The sequence below is a fragment of the Pipistrellus kuhlii genome, unplaced genomic scaffold (assembly GCF_014108245.1).
Source record: "Pipistrellus kuhlii isolate mPipKuh1 unplaced genomic scaffold, mPipKuh1.p scaffold_m20_p_1, whole genome shotgun sequence".
Classification (NCBI taxonomy): domain Eukaryota; kingdom Metazoa; phylum Chordata; class Mammalia; order Chiroptera; family Vespertilionidae; genus Pipistrellus; species Pipistrellus kuhlii.
This window is the reverse complement of record NW_023425404.1, coordinates 17,884,425-17,909,935: the sequence shown is the minus strand read 5'-3', so window position 1 is coordinate 17,909,935 and position 25,511 is coordinate 17,884,425. Positions and strand designations below refer to the sequence as shown.

At 38.0% G+C, this 25,511-nt stretch overlaps 1 protein-coding gene across 13 annotated transcripts in view; it reads left to right on the top strand.

Annotated features, from left to right (window-relative positions):
• The window catches only part of GPHN (gephyrin), a 355,412-nt gene that overhangs the window by 42,616 nt on the left and 287,285 nt on the right, over nt 1–25,511 (top strand). For all 13 annotated transcript variants that reach the window (XM_036434071.2, XM_045579636.1, XM_036434065.2 and 10 more), the window contains exon 2: nt 6,471–6,549. In XM_036434071.2, coding sequence (XP_036289964.1) covers nt 6,471–6,549 — 79 coding nt within the window. The remainder of the gene's footprint in view (nt 1–6,470; nt 6,550–25,511) is intronic.

Here is a 25,511-nt window from a genome sequence, read left to right as displayed (position 1 = left end):
ATTGTAGAAGGAAAATACTTTCCAGATACCAGGGCCTCTGCTTGGGTCACCAGGGGGCGTGGCTGGCCTGCAAACCACCACAGGCCCCTCCCTCAGGCCACCCCATACCCCAAGGGAACCCACACCTGATCCGGGATACCCTTCAGGGCAAACCAGCTGGCCCCCACCCGTGCACCAGGCCTTTATCCTATCTAATAAAATAATAATATGCAGATTGACCATCACTTGAACACACAGTAGCTGCCCCCATGTGGTCAAAATCCTGACCCTATGTGGACACAAGATGGCCACCACAAGATGGCCAGCATAGGAGGGCAGTTGGGAGGCACCAGGCCTGCAAGACAGGGCAGTTGAGAGGGACCAGACCTGAAAGGAAGGGCAGTTGGAGGTGATTAACCCTGCAGGGGAGGGCAGTTAGGGGTGACTAGGCCGGCAGAGGAGAGAAGTTGGGGTCAAACAGGCTGGCAGGGGAGCAATTAGACATTAATCAGGCTGGCAGCAGAGTGGTTAGGGTGTGATCAGGCTGGCAGAAGAAGCAGTTAGGGGCAATCAGGAAGGCAGGCAGGTGAGCAGTTGGGAGCCAGCAGTCCTGGATTGTGAGAGGAGTATCCACCTCGAGGGGTCCCAGATTGGGGAGGGTGCAGGCTGGGCTGAGGGACACCAACACCCCATCCCCCCTGTGCACGAATTTCATGCACCAAGCCTCTAGTCTATAATAATAGAAGGATAATATGCTAATTAGACCTGATGTTATTCCAGACGTCCTTCCTAATGAAACCAGGTTAGGAGGGAAGCTAGTTGGGTCCCAGGTGTCAGTGGACAGCCCGAGGGAAGTTAGCCCAGGTCCCAGGTGCCTGCTGGCAGTCGGAGGACATGTTGGAGGGTAGCTGGTGCCAGCAGCAAGGGAGGGAAGACCTACTCTTGCATGAATTTTCATGCATAGGGCCTGTAGTCCTATATAATAAGAGAGGAATATGCTAATTATCTGTTATGCTTTGAAACATAATGACCCACCATGTAAGGACTGGATCACAGATCTGCAGGAGGATGGGGCAGCAAACTACAAGCTACAAGAAGGCAGCAGAGAGATACAAGGAGGGGGCAGGGCAGCAAGCTGTGAGGGTGTCAGTGGGAGCTACAGGATGGTGGGACATCGGGTGGAGAGCTACAGGAGGGGAGACCAGCAGGCAGAAAGCTCCAGTAGGATGGGGCAGCGAGCTATAAGCAGGAGAGAGCTACCAGCAGTGGTGGGCGGGTGGCCAACTGAGGCAAGCAGCAGCAAGCTACTAACACACTGATTTCTACAAAGGGCTATTATTCGTACTATAAAGATGTGCACACATTGAATTAGTAGATACTGAATTTATTACTCCTACAGGGGTAGTTTATTGAGCCTTTGTTCACAACATTTTCGTCAGCTGTTTAAAGACACCTTATCCTAATATATAAAAATCCAGGGTCTGTAATTCCAAAATGACTGAAGGCTCAATGGACCAGAAGTCAGTCCTGCAGCCAATGTTGGCTTGCCATGCACTGACAGCCGCTGTGTGGGCACGGTGACTCAGCACTGACTACTTAGAGGACTATGGTTCAGGCCCACAGAGAGGCCCAAATAGAGAGGCAGGGTCTGATTCCCAGCCTTCATGGCTGCTGTTGATCTGCTGTTGCCTCGCTCTTTCTCTCTGGGCTTCGCCAGCAGCCATACCTCTGTTTCTCTCCAGGCCTCCAGGGGGGCTGCTGATCAGGACCTCCTCTCTGATCAGGTCTAGAGTTAGGCCCAGAGACACTGGCATTGAAACTGACAATTCACAACCAAATCTAGGTGAAGTGTGAGGCGCCAATGGCTGCCTAGGAGGCAGAACTTTTGACGCCGACTGGCATAGAAACCAACCAATCAGAACCACATCTGGGTGAATTGTGAGGAGCCAATGGCTGCCTAGGAGGTGGAGCTTTAGATGCTGAATCACATAGAAATTTACCAATCAGAACCAAATTGGGTGGTAGGGGAGGGCAGTTGGGGGTGAGATCAGATCAGCAGGAGAGGGTTATTGGGGGCAAGATCAGGCCAGTAGGATGGGCACTTGGAGGTAATCAGGCAGGCAGGCAATCAGGGAGGTAGGGGAGGATTATTAGGATTGAGATTAGGCTGACTGGGGAAGGTAGTTGGGGGCAACCACACCAGCAGGGGAGGGCCATTGGGGGCGAGATCAGGCCAGCAGGGAAGGGAAGTTGGGGGTGAGATCAGGCTGGCAAGGTAAGGGCAGTTAGGGGTAATCAGGCAGGCAGAGGCCATTGGGGGCAAGATCAGGTTAACTGGGGAGGGCAGTTAGGGGTGATTAGGCAGGCAGAGGCAGTTAGGGGCAGCCAGGCCTGCAAGGGAAGGCAGTTAAGGGTTACCGACCAGGCCAGCAGGGAAGGTCAGTTGAGGGGGGGGACCAGGCCTGCAGGGGAGGGCAACAGGGAAGGGAAGTTGAAGACATCCCCCAAGAGGTCCCAAATTGGAGAGGTTGCAGACTGGGCTGAGGAACAACAACCCGCCCCCCCCCAACTGCATGAATTTCGTGCTCCAGGCCTCTATTCTTATTTATAATTCAGAAATAATGTTTGTTGCATTGTTGAAAAAAATTTTAACTAAAAAAAATGTATTTTCTTAGGCAGCCAAAAGTTTCAGAATTTTTTGTTAATAAACCATTTCTTCTGTTTTTAACTTAATATTTGGATTGGACATGAATTTTAGAAAAGGGTCTTTTTTAGCAAAACTCATTTCACAGAGAGCTGACTAGCAAGCCTTTAAAGGATCAAAGGTTTATTCCATTTTAATTAAGCCTACCAAACCTATAGGCTCTTGATATTTATAATTAAGCACTTGCATTTGCCAAATTGGGCAAGAAACTTTATGAGAACAAATTTTATAATGTATTATCATACTTTCAATTTTAGTTCAACTCAGCTGAAAACAACTTTCCTTAAAATATTAATATGCCAACATTTTCTTTTTTGGTCCTACTCATTTAATGGTATAATAAAGAGCATTTTTGTTAAAGTTATGAAAAGCAGAAATTTTGTCTCAAATCAATAGGTTGAGATCAGTGTTTATTAGATATGGAATGAAAATAATATATTAATCAAAATTACTTCACTCATTGCAAAAAACATGGGGATTTGGGGGGCAATTAATAAGAATTCAAACCTTTTTCAACTTTAAATATTTTAATGTAATATTCTTGCTTTTTATGAAGATTATAAATGGCGTACACACACACACACACACACACTCACACACACTGAGTGGCCAGATTATTATCTCTGAATGCATAATAATCTGGCCACACAGTATATTTATGAATAAGGGAAAGCTTGCAAATCTTGATATGTCAAGGGACCAGGAGATAGTGGTCCCCAGCTTCTGGCTAGTAAGTCCTCTGCTTCTTTCTAACTACCCACAATGCAGTTCTTATACATGGAAAAACCTTATTTTAAAATCCCAACTCTGTGGTCAGTCTGCACTGAGTGGTCAGATTATTATGCGTTCTGAGATCCTGATAATCTGGCCACTCAGTGTGTGTGTGTGTGTGTGTGTGTGTGTGTGTGTGTGTGTGTGTTTACTGTTAACTTGAAATAGGAAATAATCGCTTAATATTTATGCTTACCTAATATAAAATCTATACTAATAAAAGGGTACTATGCTAATTAGACCAGATAGACTAGACGTCTTCCAGACATCCTTCCGGACAAAGCCATGTTGGCAGGGCCCAGGCAGAGGTGGTTAGGGGTGATCAAATTGGCAGGCAGAGGCGGTTAGGGGTGATCAGGCAGGCAGGCAGGTGAGCAGGTAGGAGCCAGCCTACCTGTCCCATGTTTAAATTGGCAGCTGGACATCCCCCGACTGGTCCCGGATTGGAGAGGGTGCAGGCCAGGCTGAAGGACCATATCCCCCCACACACAAATTTCCTGCACTGGGCCTCTAGTATTATATAAAGCATTGTTTTGCCTTTAATTTTAGAATAAATATTTTATCAAGATATAGATTTTTTTATATTCTCAGATTCTCCTCCCTCACCCAGCATTTTAAACATGTCATTTCATTGTCTTCTGATTCCACAGTTTATGTTGAATACTCAGCTATAAGGTTTGCTTTTCCTTTGATGGTGATGTCTCCTTTTTCTTCCTAGCTGTACTTAAGGTTTTCTTTAATACTCAGCCGTTTTACTGCTGCATCTGATTTTCTTTCTTTCATTTTTTCATTCTTGGGTTGGCTTACTTCCTTAGTTAGTGAGATAATATATAGTATCAGTTTAGGTGTACTCTTAGCTCTTTAAAAAAATCACAACTATTACTTTATCCTCATTCTCTCTCCTCAACTGCAGTTAAGCTGGGTTAATTCCCACATGTCTTTTTTGTTTTGTTTTTCTCATTTTTTCTTTCTTTCTGTGCTTTAGTTAGATATTTTCTGCTGATCTCTTCAAGTTCATTAGCCCGTCTTTTGCTGTGTTGGGTCAGCTATAAAACTTAGCCACTGATTTTTCAATTTCACATATGGTATTTTTCAGTTCTAAAATCACTATTTAATTATTTCCAAAGATTTATCTGTTGAATTTTTCTTCTTCTGTGAGCACTTTTCTGTGCCTTATTTAACCTTTGTTATATAGTTTTCTTAAAGTCTTTATCTTCTAAATCTGTATCATCTGTAGGTCAGCTTATAGATATTATTTTTATTAGTTATTAGTCATATTTGTAGCCCATGTTGCATAATTATTATTGTATCCCAAAAACTGTTTATATAGGATAATAAGGTTGATGTAAATGTTATTTATTTATTTATTTTTGCTATATTACAAAGAAATAATGAAGTGCTAATTACCTTAACTCAACCATGATTTGAGCTGGGTGATTTGAGTGACACCTTTACATATACTTCGTACCTCTGGTTTTAAATGTCTTAAAAGTAAGACTTGTTTTGTTGCAGGTATTTCTCTTTGGTGTGACTATACTTAATGAACTGTGATATTGTGCAAGATTTTGCTCTACCTTTTGGGTTTTGCCTCCTCTTTTTCATTCCCCCTCTCAAGGTGGGGTGCTTTTGGTTGAAAACAAAATGTTTTGATGGGAAACCTGTTGAAATTCTATACTATAAGTGGTAGGCGCTGTTACAGCGTGACTTTGACTCCTAAGCACTATAACACTACAGAAAACATTTTTCCCCCCTTTTTGACTCAATCTGTCCTTCATTCTCAGTCCAATCATGGAGTCCAAGTCCTCAACAGATCTCCCAATAGAAAACTCTCTGTATTTGAAGAATTTCATAAAATTCCAATCTATCATAAAGAGCTATGCTGGTTTCTCTTTTCCTTGGTGGTGTCACTCTTTCTGAATCTTAGCTTGTGTCTAAATGGCACATCTCCCAGAAATGAAAGCAATCAACAGTCCAAGCTTACCTAAGAATAGATATTACTTTTCTCTTTATTTACTAGTGGCCCAGTGCATAACATTTGTGCACGGGGTGTGGAGTGTTCCTCAGCCTGGCCTGCACCCACTCCAATCTCTGTCTCCTCTGGGGATGTCCCACAGGGCTTGGGGCTAAACTGGCAGCCAGACATCCCTCTCACAAACCGGGACCACTGGCTCCTAACCACTCACCTGCCTGCTGCCTGATTGCCCCTAACCACTCTACCTGCTGGCCTGATCACACCCAACTGCCCCCCCTACCGCCCTTCTTGTCCCCAACTGCTCCCCTTGCCAGCCTGATCACCCCCAACTGCCCCCCTGTTGGCCTGCTCACCTCCAACTGCCCCTCCCGCCAGCCTGCTTGCCCTCAACTGCCCCCCCCTTGTTGGCCTGATCACTCCAACTGTCCCCACCTGCCAGCCTGCTCAACCCCAACTGCCCCACCTGCCAGCCTGCTCGCCTCCAACTGTCCCCCCACTGCTGGCCTGCTCAACCCCAACTGCTCTCCCCTCCAGGCCTGCTTGCCCCTAATTGCCTCTGCCTAGGCCCCACCGCCATGGCTTTGTCCAGAAGGATATCCGGAAGGTCTCTCAGAAGGTCTCCAGGTCTAATTAGCACGTTACCCTTTTATTAGTATAGATTTTATTTCCATTGTTTTTCAGTATATTTAAAAATATGATTTGGGGCAGTAATTTATATTTTTTTCAAGTTTTGTGGAAGCAGTGACTTTCCACTCTATGCTGATAACTTAGCTTTGTAAAAAATAACAAAATTTTTTAAAGGTTTACTCTTTTATACACTACTTTATTTAGAGTTTTTGTGTTTATATTATTGGTTTGTGATTGAATATTAATATTAATATTTCTTGCAAAGTGTACCAGGCCCAGAGATTAACCAATATTGCTATTTGGAAAAACTGTATCCTGAGAGAGAATTTTAATTTCAAAATTAATTTTGTCAGCAGTAAGTTAAATGAAATCTAAACAAAAATTAATTTTATTTTTCTTTCCCTCTTTCCTGTTTAGTGAGTGATAGTTGCTTCAGGAATCTTGCAGAAGATCGCAGTGGGATAAATCTCAAAGATCTCGTACAAGATCCTTCTTTGTGAGTATTGGCTTCTAGTATTAATTATAATTTAAAAGTTTGTGGTTGGTGTGACTTTTTTCAAAAGAGTTGTAACAGAACTGCTTTAAGCAAAAATTTGTTGAACCTGAAGGTAATTGATTTCTTAATTATTTTTATTCATTTAAAAATATGTACCATAGTCACAGATACAAAATTTTGAAAATGATTGAAAATTGAAAATTTTAATATAATTAATTCAGAAATGACTTTCCAAAACCAAATCTCAACTGTTTTTCTTAATCTCTCTTTTTTTTTTTTATCAAAAGGATTTCCCATATTCTTTCTTCATAATTTTTATTCCAATGAAGACTGACAGTTGTCCTTTCAGTCCTATAAATATTTAAGAATATAATTAGTGTATGTGAATGTAAATATTTCTAGTCAATGAATGTTGAGTAATATTTATTTGAGTGAATAAATTAAATAATTGCATTATTATTTGCAAGGTATATTTTTAATGTAATAGGATTACATATCTGTTTAATGCAATATTTGTGGAAAATAATATGCTCATGTGGAATTTAAAGATATAAAAGCTGTGGAGAACTATACTTCAACTAGAGGCCCATTGCACGAAATTCATGCAAGCCTCGGCCCAGTCTTCCATCCGCCACTGTTGCGGCCAGGGGCCTCTGCTGCCTCTGCCGCAGCCTTTGCCCACTGAGGCTTTGTTAGGAAGGAAGGCCATCCAGTATGATTAGCATATAATGCTTTTATTATTATAGATAGTAGATTAAAATAATGAATTATAGCATTTTGACAGAATTTGATACTTCTTTCCAGAATTGAGAATAATATTTATCATGTAACATGTAATTAAATTCTAAATCTAACCTTAGTATTTTAAGAAAATTTTATCTCAGATCAGTACTGTATTGGATGCACAAAATAATTTTGAGTTTTCTGTTTTAAAGTACCCAGATACTATCTTAATTCAGAATCATTTTCTTAACTTGGCATTAGTCTAGAATGTAAGAATTTAGCGAAGCTCGGTTGGTATGGCTAAATAGTTGATCATCAACCTATGAACCAGTAGTTCATGGTTTAATTCCCTGTCAGGGCACATGCCCAGGTTGTAAACTTAATCCCCAGTGTGGGGCATGCAGGAGGCAGCCGATCAGTGATTCTCATCATTGGTGTTTCTATCTGTCTCTCCCTCTCCCTTTCTCTCTGAAATAAAAAATATGTATTAAAAAAAGAGAATTTATTATAAAATATTTTTCTATTTTGCCTTTGCCACTTGGATTTGGAAATAACTTTTTCTTTATTAAGAATTATATAAATCTTCCAAAACATAGTCAGGAAGAGCAAAAAAAAAAAAAAAAAAAAAAAAAGCCTGAATAGGCCAATAACTAACAATGTAATTGAAATAGTAATAAAAAAAACTTTCAGCAAACAGAAGGTCTGGTCTGGATGGCTTCACAGGGGAATTTGACTAAACATTCAAAGAACTAAAAACTATTCTCCTCCAGATTATTCAAAAAAATTCAAGAGGAAGGCACACTTCCAAGCTTTTTCTATGAAGCCAAATCCCAAAACCAGATAAAAACACTACAAAGAAAGAGAATTATAGGCCAATATCCCTGATGAACATAGATGATGAAATCCTCAACCAAATTCTAGCAAATCGGATTCAGCATTTTGATCATACACCATGATAAAGTGTGATTATTTTGAGGCTGCAAGGCTGGTAAACTATCCACAAATCAATAAATGTGATCCATCACATAAATTGAGAGACAAAATCACATAATCATATCAGTTGATGCAGAAAAAGCATTTGAAAAAAACCCAACACCCTTTCTTGATAAAAACTCTCAGCAAAGTTGGAATAGAGGGATTATACATAATAAAAGTCTTATATGACAAGCCTACAGCCACATCAAACTGAATGGGCAAAAAGAATAGGAACAAGACAGGGATGCCCATTTTCACCACTCCTGTTCGACATAGTACTAGAAGTGCTAGCCTTAGCCATCAGACAAGAAGAAATAAAAGGCATTCAAATTGGAAAAGAAGAAGTAAAACCATCATTATTCGCAGATGACATGATATTATACACAGAAAACCCTAAAGACTCCATCAAAAAAGCTTCTAGACTTAATTAATTCAGTAATGAGTAGGATACAAAATTAACACCCAAAATCTATGGCCTTTTTATACATCAGTAATAAACTCACAAGAAGAGAAACAACAAAAACAATCTCATTTACCATTGCAACAAAAAAATTAAGATACCTAGGAATAAACTTAACTAAGGAGGTAAAAGACCTGTACATGGAAAACTACAGGACATTGAAGAAAGAGATCGAGGAAGACATAAACAAATGGCAGAATATACCGTGTTCATGGATTTTTAGAATCAACATAATTAAAATGTCCTTACTATCCAGAGCAATCTATAGATTTAATGCAATCCCCATAAAAATACCAATGGCATATTTCACAGACTAAGGAAAATACTCTCCAAAAAAAATAAATAAATAAAAACCCTGAAAAGCTGTGGCAATCCTCAGAAAGAATAACAAAGTAGGGAGGATCACAATATCATATATCAAGCTATATTACTAGTACAAAACCACTGTTCTCAGCACTGCCTGGTACTGGCACAAGAACATACATATCGACCAATGGAACTGAACAGAAAACTCCAAAATTGCCTCAAGCCAATATGCTCAATTAATATTTGACAAAGGAGACAAGAGTGTACAATAGAGTCAAGACAGTCTTCAATAAATGGTGTTGGGAAAATTGGACAAATACATTAAAAAAAATTAAACTAGATCATCAATTTACACCATACACAAAAATAAACTCAAAATGGATAGAGTTAAACGAAAGATGGGGAACCATAAAAATCTTAAAAGAAGCCATAGGCATCAAAATAGCAGACATTTGTTGTAGCAATATCTTTACCAATGCAGCTCACCTCCTAGGGCAATGGGAACTAAGGAGAAAATAAACAAATGGATTACATCAAAATTAAAAGCTTCTGCACAGCAAAAGAAGCCATCAACAAAACAACAAGAAAGCCCACCGCATGGGAAAACATATTTTCCAATGTTGTCTCTGATAAGGGTTTAATCTCCCAACATTTACCAGGAACTCATACAAATTAACAAAAGAAAGATAAACAATCCAATAAAACACACACACACACACACACACAAACAAACAAAAAACAAACAAACAAACAAACAAATCTGAGCAAGGGACCTAAATAGACTCTTTGGGAAAGAGGACATACAGAAGGCCAAGAGATAAATGAAAACATGCTCAAAGTCACTAATTATCTGAGTGATGCAAATTAAAAGTGACAAATTCATATCGTTAATCTGATGAAGCTACTGGAATAATGTGACAGACCCTTTGTAATTTATCTAAACTCTTTATATAATATATACCCCAAGATTTTTTTTATTGTAGTAAATTAATTATTGGACTTGAATGAATTGAGTGAGCTATATTGTGGAACATATGAAGGAGAGATGCTTTGGAAGAAGAAAAAGTTGTGAATTCTTAAGTAAGACTTTCTAGTTTTGGGGAGTTCTGGTCAAGTTGTTGGCATAAATGAAAGAGGTACTTGGAACCTCCCACAATCACATCAAAATTATAACTGAACTACAAAACAAGAATCATTCAATACCACCTGAAATCTAGTAAACTGAAGTCTTACAACTAAGGACAATAAGCAACATTGAGACTGGTAGACATGGAAAGGGCTGGGACCACACCTATGTCTGGCAGTAAAAATTCATAGGGATATCTAGGCTATTAAGGTTCTCCTCTGAAGAGCCAGGGGTCCAAGCTCCACACCAGAAACCCCAGTCCAGGATTTCACTGCTGGAAAGAGAAATCCCTATAACATAGGACTGTAAAAACTAACCAGGATGGTGGTGACTGCATGAGATGGAGAGCTTCTGGAGCCCCTGGCACTCCTCTTAAAGGGACTGAGCACAGATTTACTTGGACTCACTCTATCTAAGCTGTAGCACTACTGGCACAATAGCTTTTGAAAGGTATTGGAACGTATGGGGAGGAACAGAATTATCTGACTTCAGGCCCAGGGCTGGAGGGACAGTTTTCTGCCAGGCAAAAGTCCTGGCAGAGGCCATTGTTCTTTTGCTAAGACTTTCCCCACAGAACTGGCAGGTGCTATAACTGGTTTTCCATCAACCTGACTAACACTGTTTGCCACCTTGGTGATGCCCTGAGACACACTCCATTCAATTTTCAGGCTCATCCAAGTTTTTTCCAGTGGCTTTTTCATACAAATGGCCTCTCTTACTCATGCTTCCAACTTAACTAAAATTTCTTAAACAAGCAGCATTTGACCTCTGCATATCCCATACTCTTTGCTAAGTGGGCCTAGTTCTGGCATTAGTGTGCCAGCCTTGGTTAACAGATTGGTGCCTCTTTGGCATATCAAAGCCCAGCACAAGTAGGGGCCATAGCTTATTTTTGGAATTCTCTGGAAAGACACAGGTGATAGTCTGGAATTACCAGGATGTCTCAGAACTAGTGTACTAAACGGATAGCTTTAGACCATGTCAGAATACAACACAACCACTTCCACGAGTGACATTCTGAAGGGTTGGACTCAAGAGGGCACAAAAGCCTCACTGAAGCAAGTCTACTCTGTAGGGTTGGCTTTTGCACAGCAGATCCTCCATAGTGGTAATGGCCAGCCCTCTCAGTCAAACAGCCTAGGGGTCAATTCCAGTTATGTGTCATCAGCATTCAAAACTGAACTAATACAAGAAGCACAAAACCCACATGGGGACATACCTGGTGTACTTGGGTCAGGTGGCTTGGAAGGCTGTACCACTGGGCCCTAAAGGACATCTACTGTAATAGGGAATTCTACCAACCTGGGAGTCGTAGCAGCTCTACCTAATACATAGAAACAAGCACCAGGAAGCAGTCAAAAATACTACAAAGAAACAGTTCCCAAATGAAAAAACAAGATAAATCTCCTGAAAAAGAACTTACTGATGGAGGTATGCAAACTACCCAGATACAGAATTTAAAACAATGGTTGTAAGGATACTAAAGAAATTCAGTATAGCATTAAAAAGGACATGGAAACTCTAACAAAGAGCGTTAGAAATTAAGAATACACTAACTGAATGAAGAATACATTACAGGGGATCAACAGTAGAGTAGGTGAAGCAGAGGATCAAATCAGCAATTGAAAGATACATAAGCAGCAAACACCCAATAAGAACAGAAAAAAAAAAAAAAAAAAAAAGAAGAAGAATTAAAAAATGTGGATAGTTATAAGGAATCTCTGGGATGACTTCAAGAGTACCAACATTTGCATGATTGGGGTTCCAGAAGGAGGGAAGAGAAAAGAAGAGAAGAGAAGAGAAGAGAAGAGAAGAGAAGAGAAGAGAAGAGAAGAGAAGAGAAGAGAAGAGAGCAATAATTGAAAACCTAGGTGAGGGTTCTGGCCAGGTAGCTCAGTTGGTAAAAGTGTCTTCCCAATAGACTGAGGTTTGGGTTTGATTTCTGGTAAGGGCACATAGAAGGAGCAACCATTGAGTGCATAAATATCAGAACAACAAATTAATCTTTCCCTTCTTCCTTTCTCTCCCTCTAAAATAATCAAAATATTAAAAGTTCTTTAAAGAAAACTTACATGAAAAAAATAAGTATCTAACCTGTTGAAGGAAATATATATACAAGTTCAAGAAGCACAGAGAGTTCCAAACAAGATGACTCTAAAGAAGCCCACTCTGAGACACATCATAATTAAAATGCAAAAGCTTAAAGCCAAAGTGAAAATCTTAAAGGCAGCAAGGTAAACCAGTTAATTACCTACAAGAGAGTTCCCTTAAGGCTGTCAGCTGATTCTCAACAGAAACTTTGCAGGCCAGAAGATATTGGCATGAAATATACAAAATGATTCAAAGCAAGGAACTACAATCAAGATTACTCAGCAAAGCTATCATTTACAATTGAAGGCAAATAAAGAACTTCCCAGACAAGAAAAAGGTAAAGGAGTTTATTACCACCAAACCAATATTACAAGAAATGTTAAAGGGTCTTTAAGATAAAGAAAAAGGAAGATGCCATCTTTTTTTATTTTTTCAATCATCATTGAACACTACGTTGCTTCTTTTTTTTTATTATTGTGAATAATGCTGTTGTGGACATGGGCGTGCTAATATCTGTTTGAAACCCTGCTTTTACTTCATTGGTTATATACCCAGAAGCAGAATTGCTGTGTCAGAGTAATTCTGTTTTTATTTTTTAAAGAACTACCATACTGTTTTCCTTAATGGTTGTATCATTTTATATTCCCACCAAAAATGCACAATTCTAATTTATCAACTTTATCAACCCTTGTTATTTTCTATTTGTTTGTTTGGATTTTCTGGAGGCTTTTGATAGTAGACAGTCTATAGCAGGCGTCCTCAAACTTTTTAAAGTGGGGGCCAGATCACGGTCCCTTAGAGAGCTGGAGGGCCGGACTATATGAACTACTAATTCCTACTGTAACACCTCGGCTGCGCTCACTGCCCAAAAATCCTGGCGGCCTGGATCAGACTCCTCTGCGGGCCGCATGTGGCCCGCGGGCCGTAGTTTGAAGACCCCTGGTCTATAGAGTGTGAGATGATATGGTCTTGGTATTTTTTTCCGTGTTTTTTTTGTTTGTTTGTTTATTAAAATCTTTATTGTTCAGATTATTACAGTTGTTCCTCTCCCCTCACCCCCCCTCCCATAGCTCCCCTCCACATGGTTCCCATCCCACCCTATGCCCTTACCCCTGCTCCCTACTGTCCTCATCCATAGGTGTATGTTTTTTGTCCAGTGTCCTCCTGCACCTCCCACACACCTTTATTTCCGAGGATTGTGAGCCCACTCCCTTAATATGCCCCTGATTCTATTATATTCACCAGATAATTCTGGTCATCCAATTTTTTACTCACTTGAGTTTTAGATTCACTTGTTGATAGATATATATTTGTTGTTCATAATTTTGATCTTTATCTTTTTCTTCCTCTTCTTAAAGAATACCTTTCAGCATTTTATATAATACTGGTTTGGTGTTGATGAACATCTTTAGCTTTTTCTTATCTGTGAAGCTCTTGATCTGACCTTCAATTCTGAATGATAGCTTTGCTCGGTAGAGTAATCTTGATTGTAGGTTCTTGCTATTCATCACTTGGAATACTTCTTGCCACTCCCTTCTGGCCTGCAAAGTTTTTGTTGAGAAATCAGCTGAGTATCTATGGGTGCTCCCTTGTAGGTAATCAACTGTTTTTCTCTTGCTTCTTTTAATATTCCCTCTTTGCCTTTTGCTCTTGGCATTTTTATTATCATGTGTCTTGTGGTTCTCTTTGGATTTCTTTTGTTTTGGGTTCTCTGCACTTCCTGGATTTGTAAGTCTATTTCTTTCACCAGGTGGGGGAAATTTTCTGTTATTATTTCTTCAAATAGGTTTTCAGTATCTTGCTCTCTCTCTTCTTCTGACACCCCAATAATTCTGATATTGTTATGCTTGAAGTTGTCCCAGAGGCTCCTTACACTATCTTCATATTTTTTTTATTCTTTTTGCTTTTCTGGTTGTGTGTTTTTTGCTTCTTTGTGTTTCAAATCTTTTACTTGATTCTTGTGATCCTCTAGTCTGCTGTAGGATCTCTGTATATTATTCTTTATTTCAGTCAGTGTATGCTTAATTTCTAGTTTTTGTTTTGTTTTGTTTTCCCATATCCTTGAAGGTCTCATTACATTTATCAGCTTTTTCTAGAAAATTCTTGAGAAACCTTAAAGTTATTTTGAACTCTATTTCCAGGCATTTGCTTTCTTCCATTTCTTTCATTTGTGATCTGTTTCTTTGCCTCCACAGTTTGGCTTTTTCCCTGAGTTGATAGAGTGGCTTTGTGTACTAGGTGTCCTATAGGGCCCAGTGGCTCATCCTCTCCAGTTACCTGAGGTAGACACTCTTGGTGCACCCCTTTGTGGGCTGTGTGCACAGTCTTGTTGTAGTTAAGCCTTGATTGTTGTTGGTATGATTAGGAAGAATTGACTTCCAGGCCAATTGGCTGTATCAGTTGTGTCCTTAATGGGATAACTTCTGTGCTAGAGATACCATTATGAGGCAAGACTTGCTTCAGTGGGGCTTTGGTGCTCACTGAGTCAGCCCTCTGAGTGTGTCCCTTACCAATCTGAGGAGTTGTAATCTGGATAGTCCTACTCTGACTCCTGGGTACACTGGCTCTTGGATCTCCAAGGAGTTGCTAATTTAGCCTCTGCCTGAGGCTACTCAGCAGGAGCTATTGAGAAATCTGCAGATTCCTCTTCTTTGCTTGGGTTTTGGAGGTGCCCAGATATGGCCCAGCTATGAAGCAATGCAATCTGCTGTGGGGCCTTAGGCCTTCTATTGGATGTTCTTGGTCTTTCTGACTCAGCTGCGGTTTGATAGGTAAGTTTAGAATTCAAAGGATCAGGCCATTCATATGCAAAAGCCTCCGCGCACAGCTTGGATGGGGCAGAGTCTCACAGCAGAGTAAACAGCATTGGCTTCCTGTCAGCTCTGCTCTAAGAGGCCCCCAGGTCACAGTGTCCCACGGTAATCACTGCAAGCCTGCAAGCACCTCTGAGTGAAAGCCGCCCCTAAGTTCCACCTGCTGCCAGACAGTCCACTTTCTCCCCGTATGAGTCTGGGTCCCCAGAATCTCTCCTGGAACTGGAGTTCAGAGCAGTCGAGAGCTTATGACTTCCTCCCGTTTGAAAAAGAGAGCATACTCAGTTGCCAGCCCTCTCTGTTCACATGCCTCTCCATACCTCTGCCTCCCGCACCTCCTCTGAGTCTCAGTGTGCTCTTCTCTTTCCTTCTCTTTCCTTCTATCGATAGTTGTAGAATTTCCACTCAGCCAGTCTTCCTATGGTTCTGGATGATGTCCGTGTGGTCTTTTGTGTTTACCTGTGGTGCCTTCTTGGTTTCTGTCCTGGTCTTGGTAATTTTTAATTGGACTTCACATATTATCTTTAGTAATGATTTTGATGCAACTCATCTATAGAGTAAAAAAAAAAATAAAAGATATTGTTTATGTTTTATTGTTATGGTATTTTGGTATATTGTGATGTAAACTACATAAAACTATGGTAATTATTTAGTAAAACAGAAATTTTTTTCCACTACCATTATGAATGTTATAAAGTACAAATAGGTCCATAGTAATTTTGTAACAATAGCATTTTAATCAATTCATCTTTCTTATTTTGTATTATATTACTTGTTTTATATTGCTACTGCTCTTGTTGTACCTCATCTAAAGCATTTCCTTTGAGTGAAAAAAAAAATCTGTTTTAATTAGTAGAAGCCAGATTAGAAATGCAACATACTAATTAAAAAACAACAATCTGCTAATATAAATGTACTTTGATATTATAGATAATTAGTTCTTGATAATGTTTCATTTTTAAGAAAAAAGATAAAATTGGACAAATAGTTACATGTGTTTATAAATTTCATAGACATCAAAATGTTATTTACCTTTATGTACTTTATAAATTTTCATCTTTGTTGGAAACTATTCTTTGCATGGTTTTCAAACACAGCCTTATCTGCTTTAGTATACTTGTCTTCACCTTACAATCTGATTGAATGATATTTTGGTTCCTTGGATCAAGTCATTAAATATGAAGGAAGACAGGATTCTCGGCTGGAAAGCAGTCATATCTAAATATAGCCTGTACTTATCTGCTGGTGTTAAGACAGGTTGCTATGGTGAATTGAATTTCTTAAAAATGCCAGTCAGCAGAGGATAAACAGTGGTTATTTTGAAGTGGTTATTTTCCATATAGCTATACATTCTCATACTACATTTCCAGGTAGATGATTTTAAATTTTTAATTGTCTATTTATTAAATTTCAATTTAGACTAGCTTTGAGAACTTTAATATTTATTGAGCAAAATGGAAGAGTTTTTATAATGTTATCTTTTGTTTGATGTGGAAAAATACAGTTTTCCAATGATAGCATTTTACGTTGCCACCAAGTGTTTGATAAATCTAAGATAGCTACCAAAGCTGCTTTGTTTATAATAATACTAGTATATCTAAGTTTTTATCACTTTTAATCATACTCCTTTTTAGTTTATATATTTTTGTCTATAAAGTACATATTGGGATAACATAGCTTAATCTGGACTGGTGCTATAGTGTTGTCATACTGTATGTTCTAAGTTGGAATTGCAAATCCAAAGACCTTAAATTTCATTTTGGTTTTGGGAGGCTTTGCTCATTTCCATCATTCCATACATTCCTGAGAATGTACTAGATGTACCAGTTAATAATGTGGATTCTTTTCAATAGATGGAGTTACACATATGTTAATATGTATGTGATTTGATATGTGTGCTATTTTGTTGTATTGACAGCAAGCTTCAAAAATCTATATGTCAAATTTGCTAAAGGTGTTAAAATCATACAAATATTTTTACCCTTAAGAATGTCGAATTTCGTGCCAAAAAGAGCTTTTATGTGAAGTTTTAACTCATTACTTAACATTGAAGGAAGATATTATATATTTTTGGAAGCTTATAGTGAACATGCTCCATCTCAAGATACTTGTGAATGCTGGTTTAAATGCTTGAAAAGTGATGATTTCAATATGTCCAAGTCAACCAAAAAAGTTTGAAGACCAACAATTACAAGCCTTATTAGATGAAGATGCCTGTCAAACTCAAAAACAACTTGCAGAAAGATTAAATATTGATCAGCAAACAATTTCCAATCATTTACAAGCAATGGGAAAGATTTTAAAGGAAGGATAATGGATGCCACATCAACTGAACAAAAGATAAATGGAAAACCAAAAAGTCATCAGTAAAATGTTGCGTCAACGCATGAAAGAAAATCTCCCCCCCCCGCCCCCCCCCCCCATCAAATTGTGATTGGTGATGAAATGTGGATTTGAGAATACCAAATGCACAGAATCATGGGCTGATCCAGGTCAACCATCAACATTGGCTGCAAGGCCAAATCACTTCAGAAAGAAGGCAATGCTCTGTGTTTGGTGGGATCAAGAAGGTGTGGTGTAATATGAGCTTCTAAAACCAGGTGGAACCATTAATGCTGATCGCTACCGACAACAAATAATCAATTTGAACCATGCTTTGATTGTGAAACCATCAGAATGTGCCAGAAGACACAGCAAAATAATTTTGCTTCATGATAATGCACCATCACACACTTCAAAACCAGTTAGAGGGATGTTAAGAGATCTTGCCTAGGAAGTATTAACCAAACTAGTGTATTCACCAGACCTTGCTCCTTCAGTTTACCACTTATTCTGATAGATAGCACATATACTTTCTGAACAGACTTCAAAACCTACGAAACAAAAGTTCTGTTGGAAAGGTATCCACAAATTAACTGAAAGATGGGGGAAATGTAAAGATGGACATTACTTTGAATAAAGCACTTTTGATGTTTCTCTTGAAATTATTGAGTTTTCTTTAATTACAAAACTTGCCATTATTAACTGGTACACCTAGTAGAATTAGGGAGTTTGTGCAACTACCATTATCCTCTCTGGTCTTTTTTGGCTTTAGTTTCTCTTACTGTGTTCAGCAATGGAAGAAGTCAAGCTTCCCTCCCTCCCTGGCCTGCCCTGGCCTCCACTCTAGGTTACAAAGTTTCATTTATAGAAGATAAATAAATCCCAGATACGAGGGCCTCCTCGTGGGTCGCTGCAGACCTGGCTGGCCTGCAAACCACGACAGGCCCCTCACCCAGGCTGTCCCATGTCCCAAGGGAGCCCCCACTCTCATCCGGGACACCCTTCAGGGAAAACCAGCCAGCCCTTACCGGTGCACCAGGCCTCTATCCTATCTAATAAAAGAGTAATATGCAAATTGACTATCACTCCACACACAAGATGGCTGCCCCCATGTGGACACAATATGTCCAGCATGGGAGGGCAGTTAGGAGGGACCAGGCCAGGCTTGCAAGGAAGGGCAGTTGTGGTGATCAGGCCAGCATGGGATGCACCAGGTCTACAAGAGAGGGCAGTTGGGGGTGATCAAGCCTGCAGGGGAGGGCGCTTCGACCCATCCTCTCAGTAGCTTTTATCTTTATTTTTCTAATTGTAGGTCTTACATTCAGCCAGATTTTAGGAGTTCTTAATGATGGTTTCTCTGTATTTTAGTTGTAATTTTGATGTGATTTTGAAAGGCACTGAATACAGGTGTTTATCTACACTGTCATCCTGGTTCTCTACTTATATTAGTTTTTGAATGCTGTGCAATAAATCACCACAGACTTATTAGATAAAGCAACACATGTTTATTCTCTTACAATTTCCATGAGTCATGATTTTTTGGCACAGTTTAACTGGATCTTCTGCTCAGAGTCACCCAATATTACAAATGTAGATATTTGCTGGGCTGCATTTTATATAGAGGCTTGACTGGGGAAATATTGCTCAAAAAAATTCAGATTGTTTGAAGAATTCTTGTAGTTGTATGACTGAATCTCCCCCCCACCCCCCTTTTTATAACTGCATTTTGGTGTTGGTTAGTTTCCATTCAAAGCTTCCATCATCTTTGCTATGTAATGCTACCTCATCATGGGAATAACATTTTGGTTAGAAACAAGTCACATGTTCCACCCATATTCAAGGATATTATACATAAATGTAAATACAGTATGTGGGAATTGTTAGGTATCACTTTAGAGTTTGTCAGCCACAGTACTTTTGAAAATTTCTTTCCTCTGTGGAGTTTAATCCTGTCAATTTAGAGATGTAAAAACTAGTTTAATCCTGTCAATTTAGAGATGTAAAAACTAAAGTTCAACTAAGTTGTGTTTTATCTAAGGCCACTGACAACCAAACATTTGTGCTCTTTCCACTTCCACTTTCTTAGTTTTAGTATCATTCTATTGGTTTAAAAATTTTTTCAGTTTTATTGGGATATAATTGACATACAGCATTATGTAAGTTTAAGATGTACGAAGCCTGCTGCACAAAATTCATGCAAGAATAGGGTACCTAGGTCTTGCTGGTGATAAGAGTGAATGGGGCCCTCTGACTGCCTTCCGGGGCCTTCCTTCATTCTGTGCTGCCCCATGGTGTTCAGCACACGTCATAAAGAATGGTTGAACTCCCAGCCAGTCAAACTCCTCCAGAGGGGTCAATTTGCATATTATCCTTGAAATATATATATTTTTGTATGCATGGCCTAAAGGTGTTTGATTTTTGATAATTCAATTGTTATCTCACTATATATACATACATACTAGAGGCCTAGTGCATGAAATTCATGAATGGTAGGGATCCCCTCAGCCCAGCCTGCACCCTCTCTAATCAAGACTGCTCAGGGGGATGTCTGACTGACAGTTTAGACCTGATCCCCAGTATCACTGGTTTCTAACTGCTCACCTGCCTGCCTGACTGATCACCCCCAACTGTTGTCCGTCCTGTCTTCTCCTCCCCCCCCCCTTCCCCCAGTGCTGCTCTGTCTTTTGGTTGCTCCTCACTAACCTTGGTGCTAGCCTGGTCACCCCACACAGCCTGCTGCTCAATTGTTTGGTTGCACCTCACTAACCCACCTGCTGGCCTGGTTGCCCCATGCAGCCTGCTGCTCAGTTTTTTGGTTGTTCCTCACTAACTCCCTTGCCAGCCTGGTCACCCCATGCAGCCTGTTCGGTCGTCTGTTCAGTTGCAATGGTCATTTAGGTTTTTATATATATAGATTTCCCTCCTAATTCATGTTAGGTATAGGTGAAGTAGAATTCTCGTTTCCTTTGGTTTTGTTTTGTTTTGGTATCTGAGTGAGACCAAAGTGAGACTACTACCTGCAAGAAGAAAAGCCTCAATTGACTCCTCTATAGAACTCTATGGGATTTTTAGTAAAGGATTGCTGGCTGTGAATTAGGAAAAACAATCAAACAGGTAAAGAAGTTTGCTAAGTCTACTACCCTAATGAGCTTTTTAAGGAACACCTGTATATGACTCATCCAAAATTCAGAAGAAAATAACAACTGAAAAGTTAAGGGAACACCACCATTTGTTTCTTTTCTAGAAGTTTCGATAGTTTAAAATTCTCAAATATTATTTTTGAGAGATTATGGAGAATTTAATTATCTCTACCTAGATGGAAAAATCTCCATAGTATTAGAGTATTGGACAACAATTTTAAAGAAGCCAGTCCTTCCGACTTCTTCTTTCCACTTCTACCTAAACAGTGAAGTAAATGATAATTACCTAATTGTTTTGTGCCCTGAGATAAAAGCAAATTAAGTTTGAATGGAAGCCTAATTTTAAAATTTAGGATAATCCATTTAAGAAGGAAGGCTGTTTGAACTTGGATTTTTTTTTTTTTCCTCCTGGAGCCTTCTATAGTCTAATAAGTGCTCCTTCTATGTGTTAGCTTAGCACCTATCATGTCTTTTACCTATATTATATTATCACTAGAGGCCTGATGCATGAAGAATAGGCCTTCTTTCCCCTGGCTGCTGGCACCACCTTCACTCCAGCTGGCTTTGCTCTGGAACACCAACGAAAGCTGAATGTTAGAACCAGAATGGTGTGAAGAGTAAGAAAAAGGCAATGGCAAAACTTGCCTTTTTCTTACTCTTCACACCATTCTGGTTCTAACATTCAGCCTTCGTTGGTGTTCCATACAAAAATTTACTCTCAGGTGACCTGATGGCCTTTGATCAACACAGATTCCTTCTGACACTTTAGCATCTTTAAATGTATGAGATGAGAGATCTAACTCCAGAAGAAAAAGGACATGATGACCTCACTAATCCCCATTGCTTTTATTTATTGGTATTTACTGCTCAGAATACAGAGAATAAATATAGCCCTAGCCAGTTTGGCTCAGTATATAGAGCATCAGCCTGTGGACTCAAGGGTCCCAGGTTCGATTCTGGTCAAGGGCACATGCCCGGGTTGTGAGCTCAGTCCCCAATAGGGGTCGTGCAGGAAGCAGCCAATCAATGATTCCCTCTCAACATTGATATTTCTACCTCTTTCTTCCTCTCCCTTTCTCACTGAAATCAATATATATATATATATATATGTGTGTGTGTGTGTGTGTGTGTGTGTGTGTGTGTGTGTATATATATATATATATATATATATATATATATATATATATATAAAATTTTAAAAATATATATGAATTCCATTTTTTCCTAATGAAATCAAGGAAGATCCCTGAAAGCATTTTCAAAGTGTGTTTTCTTACAAGTTTACTTTGAGAAAAACTTTTATAACATAATTTTGGTAGAGGAAAAACATATTTTGAATAAATCAGGCCTAATTTAACTTATTTCTATGCAAGGCAGTAATTTAAAAAATTAAGAAGATTTTATTTTATTTTTAAAGTTCTATTTTATCTATCCTTTTTTTATGAATCACTAAGAAGATGGTTAAACTGGGAAAATATATGAGTTGCAGGTTGTGGAATGAAGTGACATTTGTATTCTGGTCAGAATTTCATTTAGCCACCTGGCATTAAGTGTAAATTCTAAGTTTACTTAGATTGGAAGCAATGTAATATTAAGTCTTGACTTTTTAAAACCATAAAATACTTAATTTAAAACATTATCTTTTATTCTATCATTAAGCCATGAATTTAGGAAAAAAACTGCTAGTGTATATTTCTTTAAATATACATATACATATATATATATATGTAAGTATATGTATGTGTGTAAGTGTATATGTGTGTATATATAATACTTTATTGATTTTATAGGAAGGAAGAGGGAGTGAGAGATAGAAATATCAATGATGAGAGAGAATCATTAATCGACTGCAGGTCCCTCAGTGGGGATCGAGTCCACAACCCAGGAATGTGCCCTTGACTAGTATTGAACCTGGGACCCTTCAGTTCGCAAGCCGACTCTCTATCCACTGAGCCAAATCAGCTAGGGGTATATATCTTTAGTACCTACTGTGTGTCATTTAATATGGTAGGATCTAGAAAATAATGGTGAATAAAATACTAATAGGCATGGTCCTTGTAATAATACTTTTGACTGTGCAATGAAATGAAATTCAGTTTACTCTTTTTTGTTACCAGAAACCTCTGTAAGGGACTGTGATTTGGGAAAGTGTCAGATATTGAAAAAAATATGTAATCTGATGCTTAGTTGTCTATCCTGCTGAAGTATATTACATTCCAAATTTTGTCAATTATTATATACATTATTTATTTATAACTTTTAAAGTTAGTTATTTCATTGGTTTATTCAGATCAATGACTTAGTCAAGACAATTCAATTTGAGAAAGCCACTCAGAAGAAGCTGTAGTTTTATAGTGTTTCCCTTAAAGTGTAATAGCAAAAAGGGAGCACAGTGTTTTAGTGTATATATATATATATGTGTGTGTGTAAAAATGGCACGATATGTATAAAATTTACTTTTGAGGTGCTTGACAAACATTATTTTCCCTATATTTTATACTCCCTTTATTTTATTTTATATTCCAAATATTTTCTTTTATTATGTAACTTTATTTTATGCAGCTTTATTTTTTCCTAACCTAATCTTGTCCCTTGCCCTCAGGTAGAACACCTATTAAGGGAATGAATGATTTATGGTTGAGGAGTAAAACTGGGAAAATAATTGACATATGAGAGGCAGTATAGTACAGAACGTAAGAGCTCAGATCCTAGCTTAATAACCTGGATTAAAATACTATGTTTCCCATTTAGCAGGGTTTTTTAATCATTCTTCCTCAGTTTCCACATCTATAAAATTGGGATAATAATCTTAAGAGCTATTGTAAAATTTAAGTGAGGCAATACAAGTAAAAAGTCTTAGAACATATTCTGCTAAGTGGAAAGTACTCAATAGATTCTAAATATTATTTTTTAATTACTAATAATTTTAAAGATATTTTGAGAAAGCACTATACATACTTTAATAGAATAGTCTCAAACTTTATTGGTAACATTTTATACAAATGTTAACAATTTATTGAATTACATATTGATAAATCATAGCTGAGAGATGCTAAATTATTAAAATAGGGGTATAATGCAGAAATTTGCAATTAAAGAAGCATCACAGGTAAACTTGTCCTCTACCTTTTTATATGGCTGCCTCATGGATATTTAACTCATGTCACCTCCTCAGATAGACTTTCTCAAATAAAATTGCCTGAAGTGATCTCTCACTGTAACTTTACATTGTTGACTTGAAGTTATCTTCTTAATTTATTTGTTTTGCTATTTAATTTTTAGTTCCCTAAGTTCCATATGAACTGTAATTCCATTATGTTTATATTTGTTTTAGTCAGAAGAACATTTGGCACTTAGGTACTCTATAAATATACTTTTCACTCCAGTATTTATCCAATCTTCTGAGTCAAGCTTGAACTATAATGTAGGCTCAAAACCACAGAAAGTAGTACAATAGCATCCATGTCAATTAATATTGATAATTGATGATTTCTGAAAATTATAATTCATGTCGACAGTTTAATGAACATTTTGGATTATAACTGAATAGGAATAATGTAAATTTTAATTTTCAGAGGGATAAAGTTAACAGGTAAGAATTAATATACATTCACAAGTTTAAAGTTATTGCTAATTTAATTCAACATATATTTGAATTCAATATTTACTATTTTCAGCATTGTGTTAGCAAGCTGTCTAGCCTCTTTAAAGGACAATAAAGTTGTCAACATGCACTCTTAATGTGGCAGGTAAATTGGGGTCTGGTGTATAATTTGGGTGAAACTCATTATAAGAATTCATGAATATCAACTACTTTTAGTAGTTTTTTTTGTTGTTTGTTTTTAAGAAGTCACCCACAAATAACAAACTGCATCAGTCTCCTCCAGGGTGCTTCCATAGTTAGTAAACTCTTAAGGGCACTATACAGGATAGTTAAGAATGTTAAGGGAAATCCAAAAACATCATTTGGAACCACACAATGTACTGATTCAATTAAAGTTGTTCACAGTTTCAACACTGTGAACAACACATATGAGAGGCAGAATAGTACAAAAGTTAAGAGCTCAGATCCTAGCTTAATACGTAACCTGGATTAAAATACTATGTTTCCCATTTAGAGGGTTTTTAACCATTTGTACCTTTGACTGTGAAGTATTTGTGATGATGCCAGTGGTTACTGTAATAAAAAGCAGATACTGCAGAAAAATCACTGTGGAACAGGGTAATGAGGGCAGCAGTCTCCAACATGATTTTAAGGTTTTAAAATATGTGCTGGGCTCAATAGGTGCACCCATTCCATTAAGTAATTTTCATTATTTAATGAAAAAATTAAAATATTACTTTCTTTTAATTTTGTTTGTTTATAAATAGCTAAGTTGGTAGGACATAAAAATGTGTTAAGTTATTTGGACCTAACTATTTAATAAACAGAACTGTAGTTGTTTTGACGTGGGAATGCCATGAGAAAAATTACTGAGACCCGAAGAGCACCTTAACTGAGAAATTTTGAAGACCATTCTAGAACACATTTCTGTTTACAACTAGTGTATAGAGTACTATGGAAGCTTACTAGGTGGTTACTATATTATTTGTTTTGGTTTTTTTTTTTTGTGTGTGGTTTTTTTTTTTTTTTTTCATTTTTAGCCTTTATTATGAAAAATTTCAAACATATATAAAAGTAGAGAAAAATTGAAGAAAGAATTTCCATCACTCAGATTCAACAATGGTCAGCTTATAGACAATCTGGCTTAATTAATAGCCCCTATTGTCCTTATCATTTCTTAGAAGCAAATTCTACACTTCATATGGTCTAATCTATAAATATTTCAATATGTGTTTCTAAAAGATATGGACTTTTATAAAAACAATCACAAAATTGTTACCAGACATAAAAATGAACTATTTATTAATATCATCAAATATTCAGTATTAATTTATCCTCAATCATTTCACAAAGGTTTTTTTATTCAGTGTTTGAATTGGGATCAAAAAAATTTTCATATATT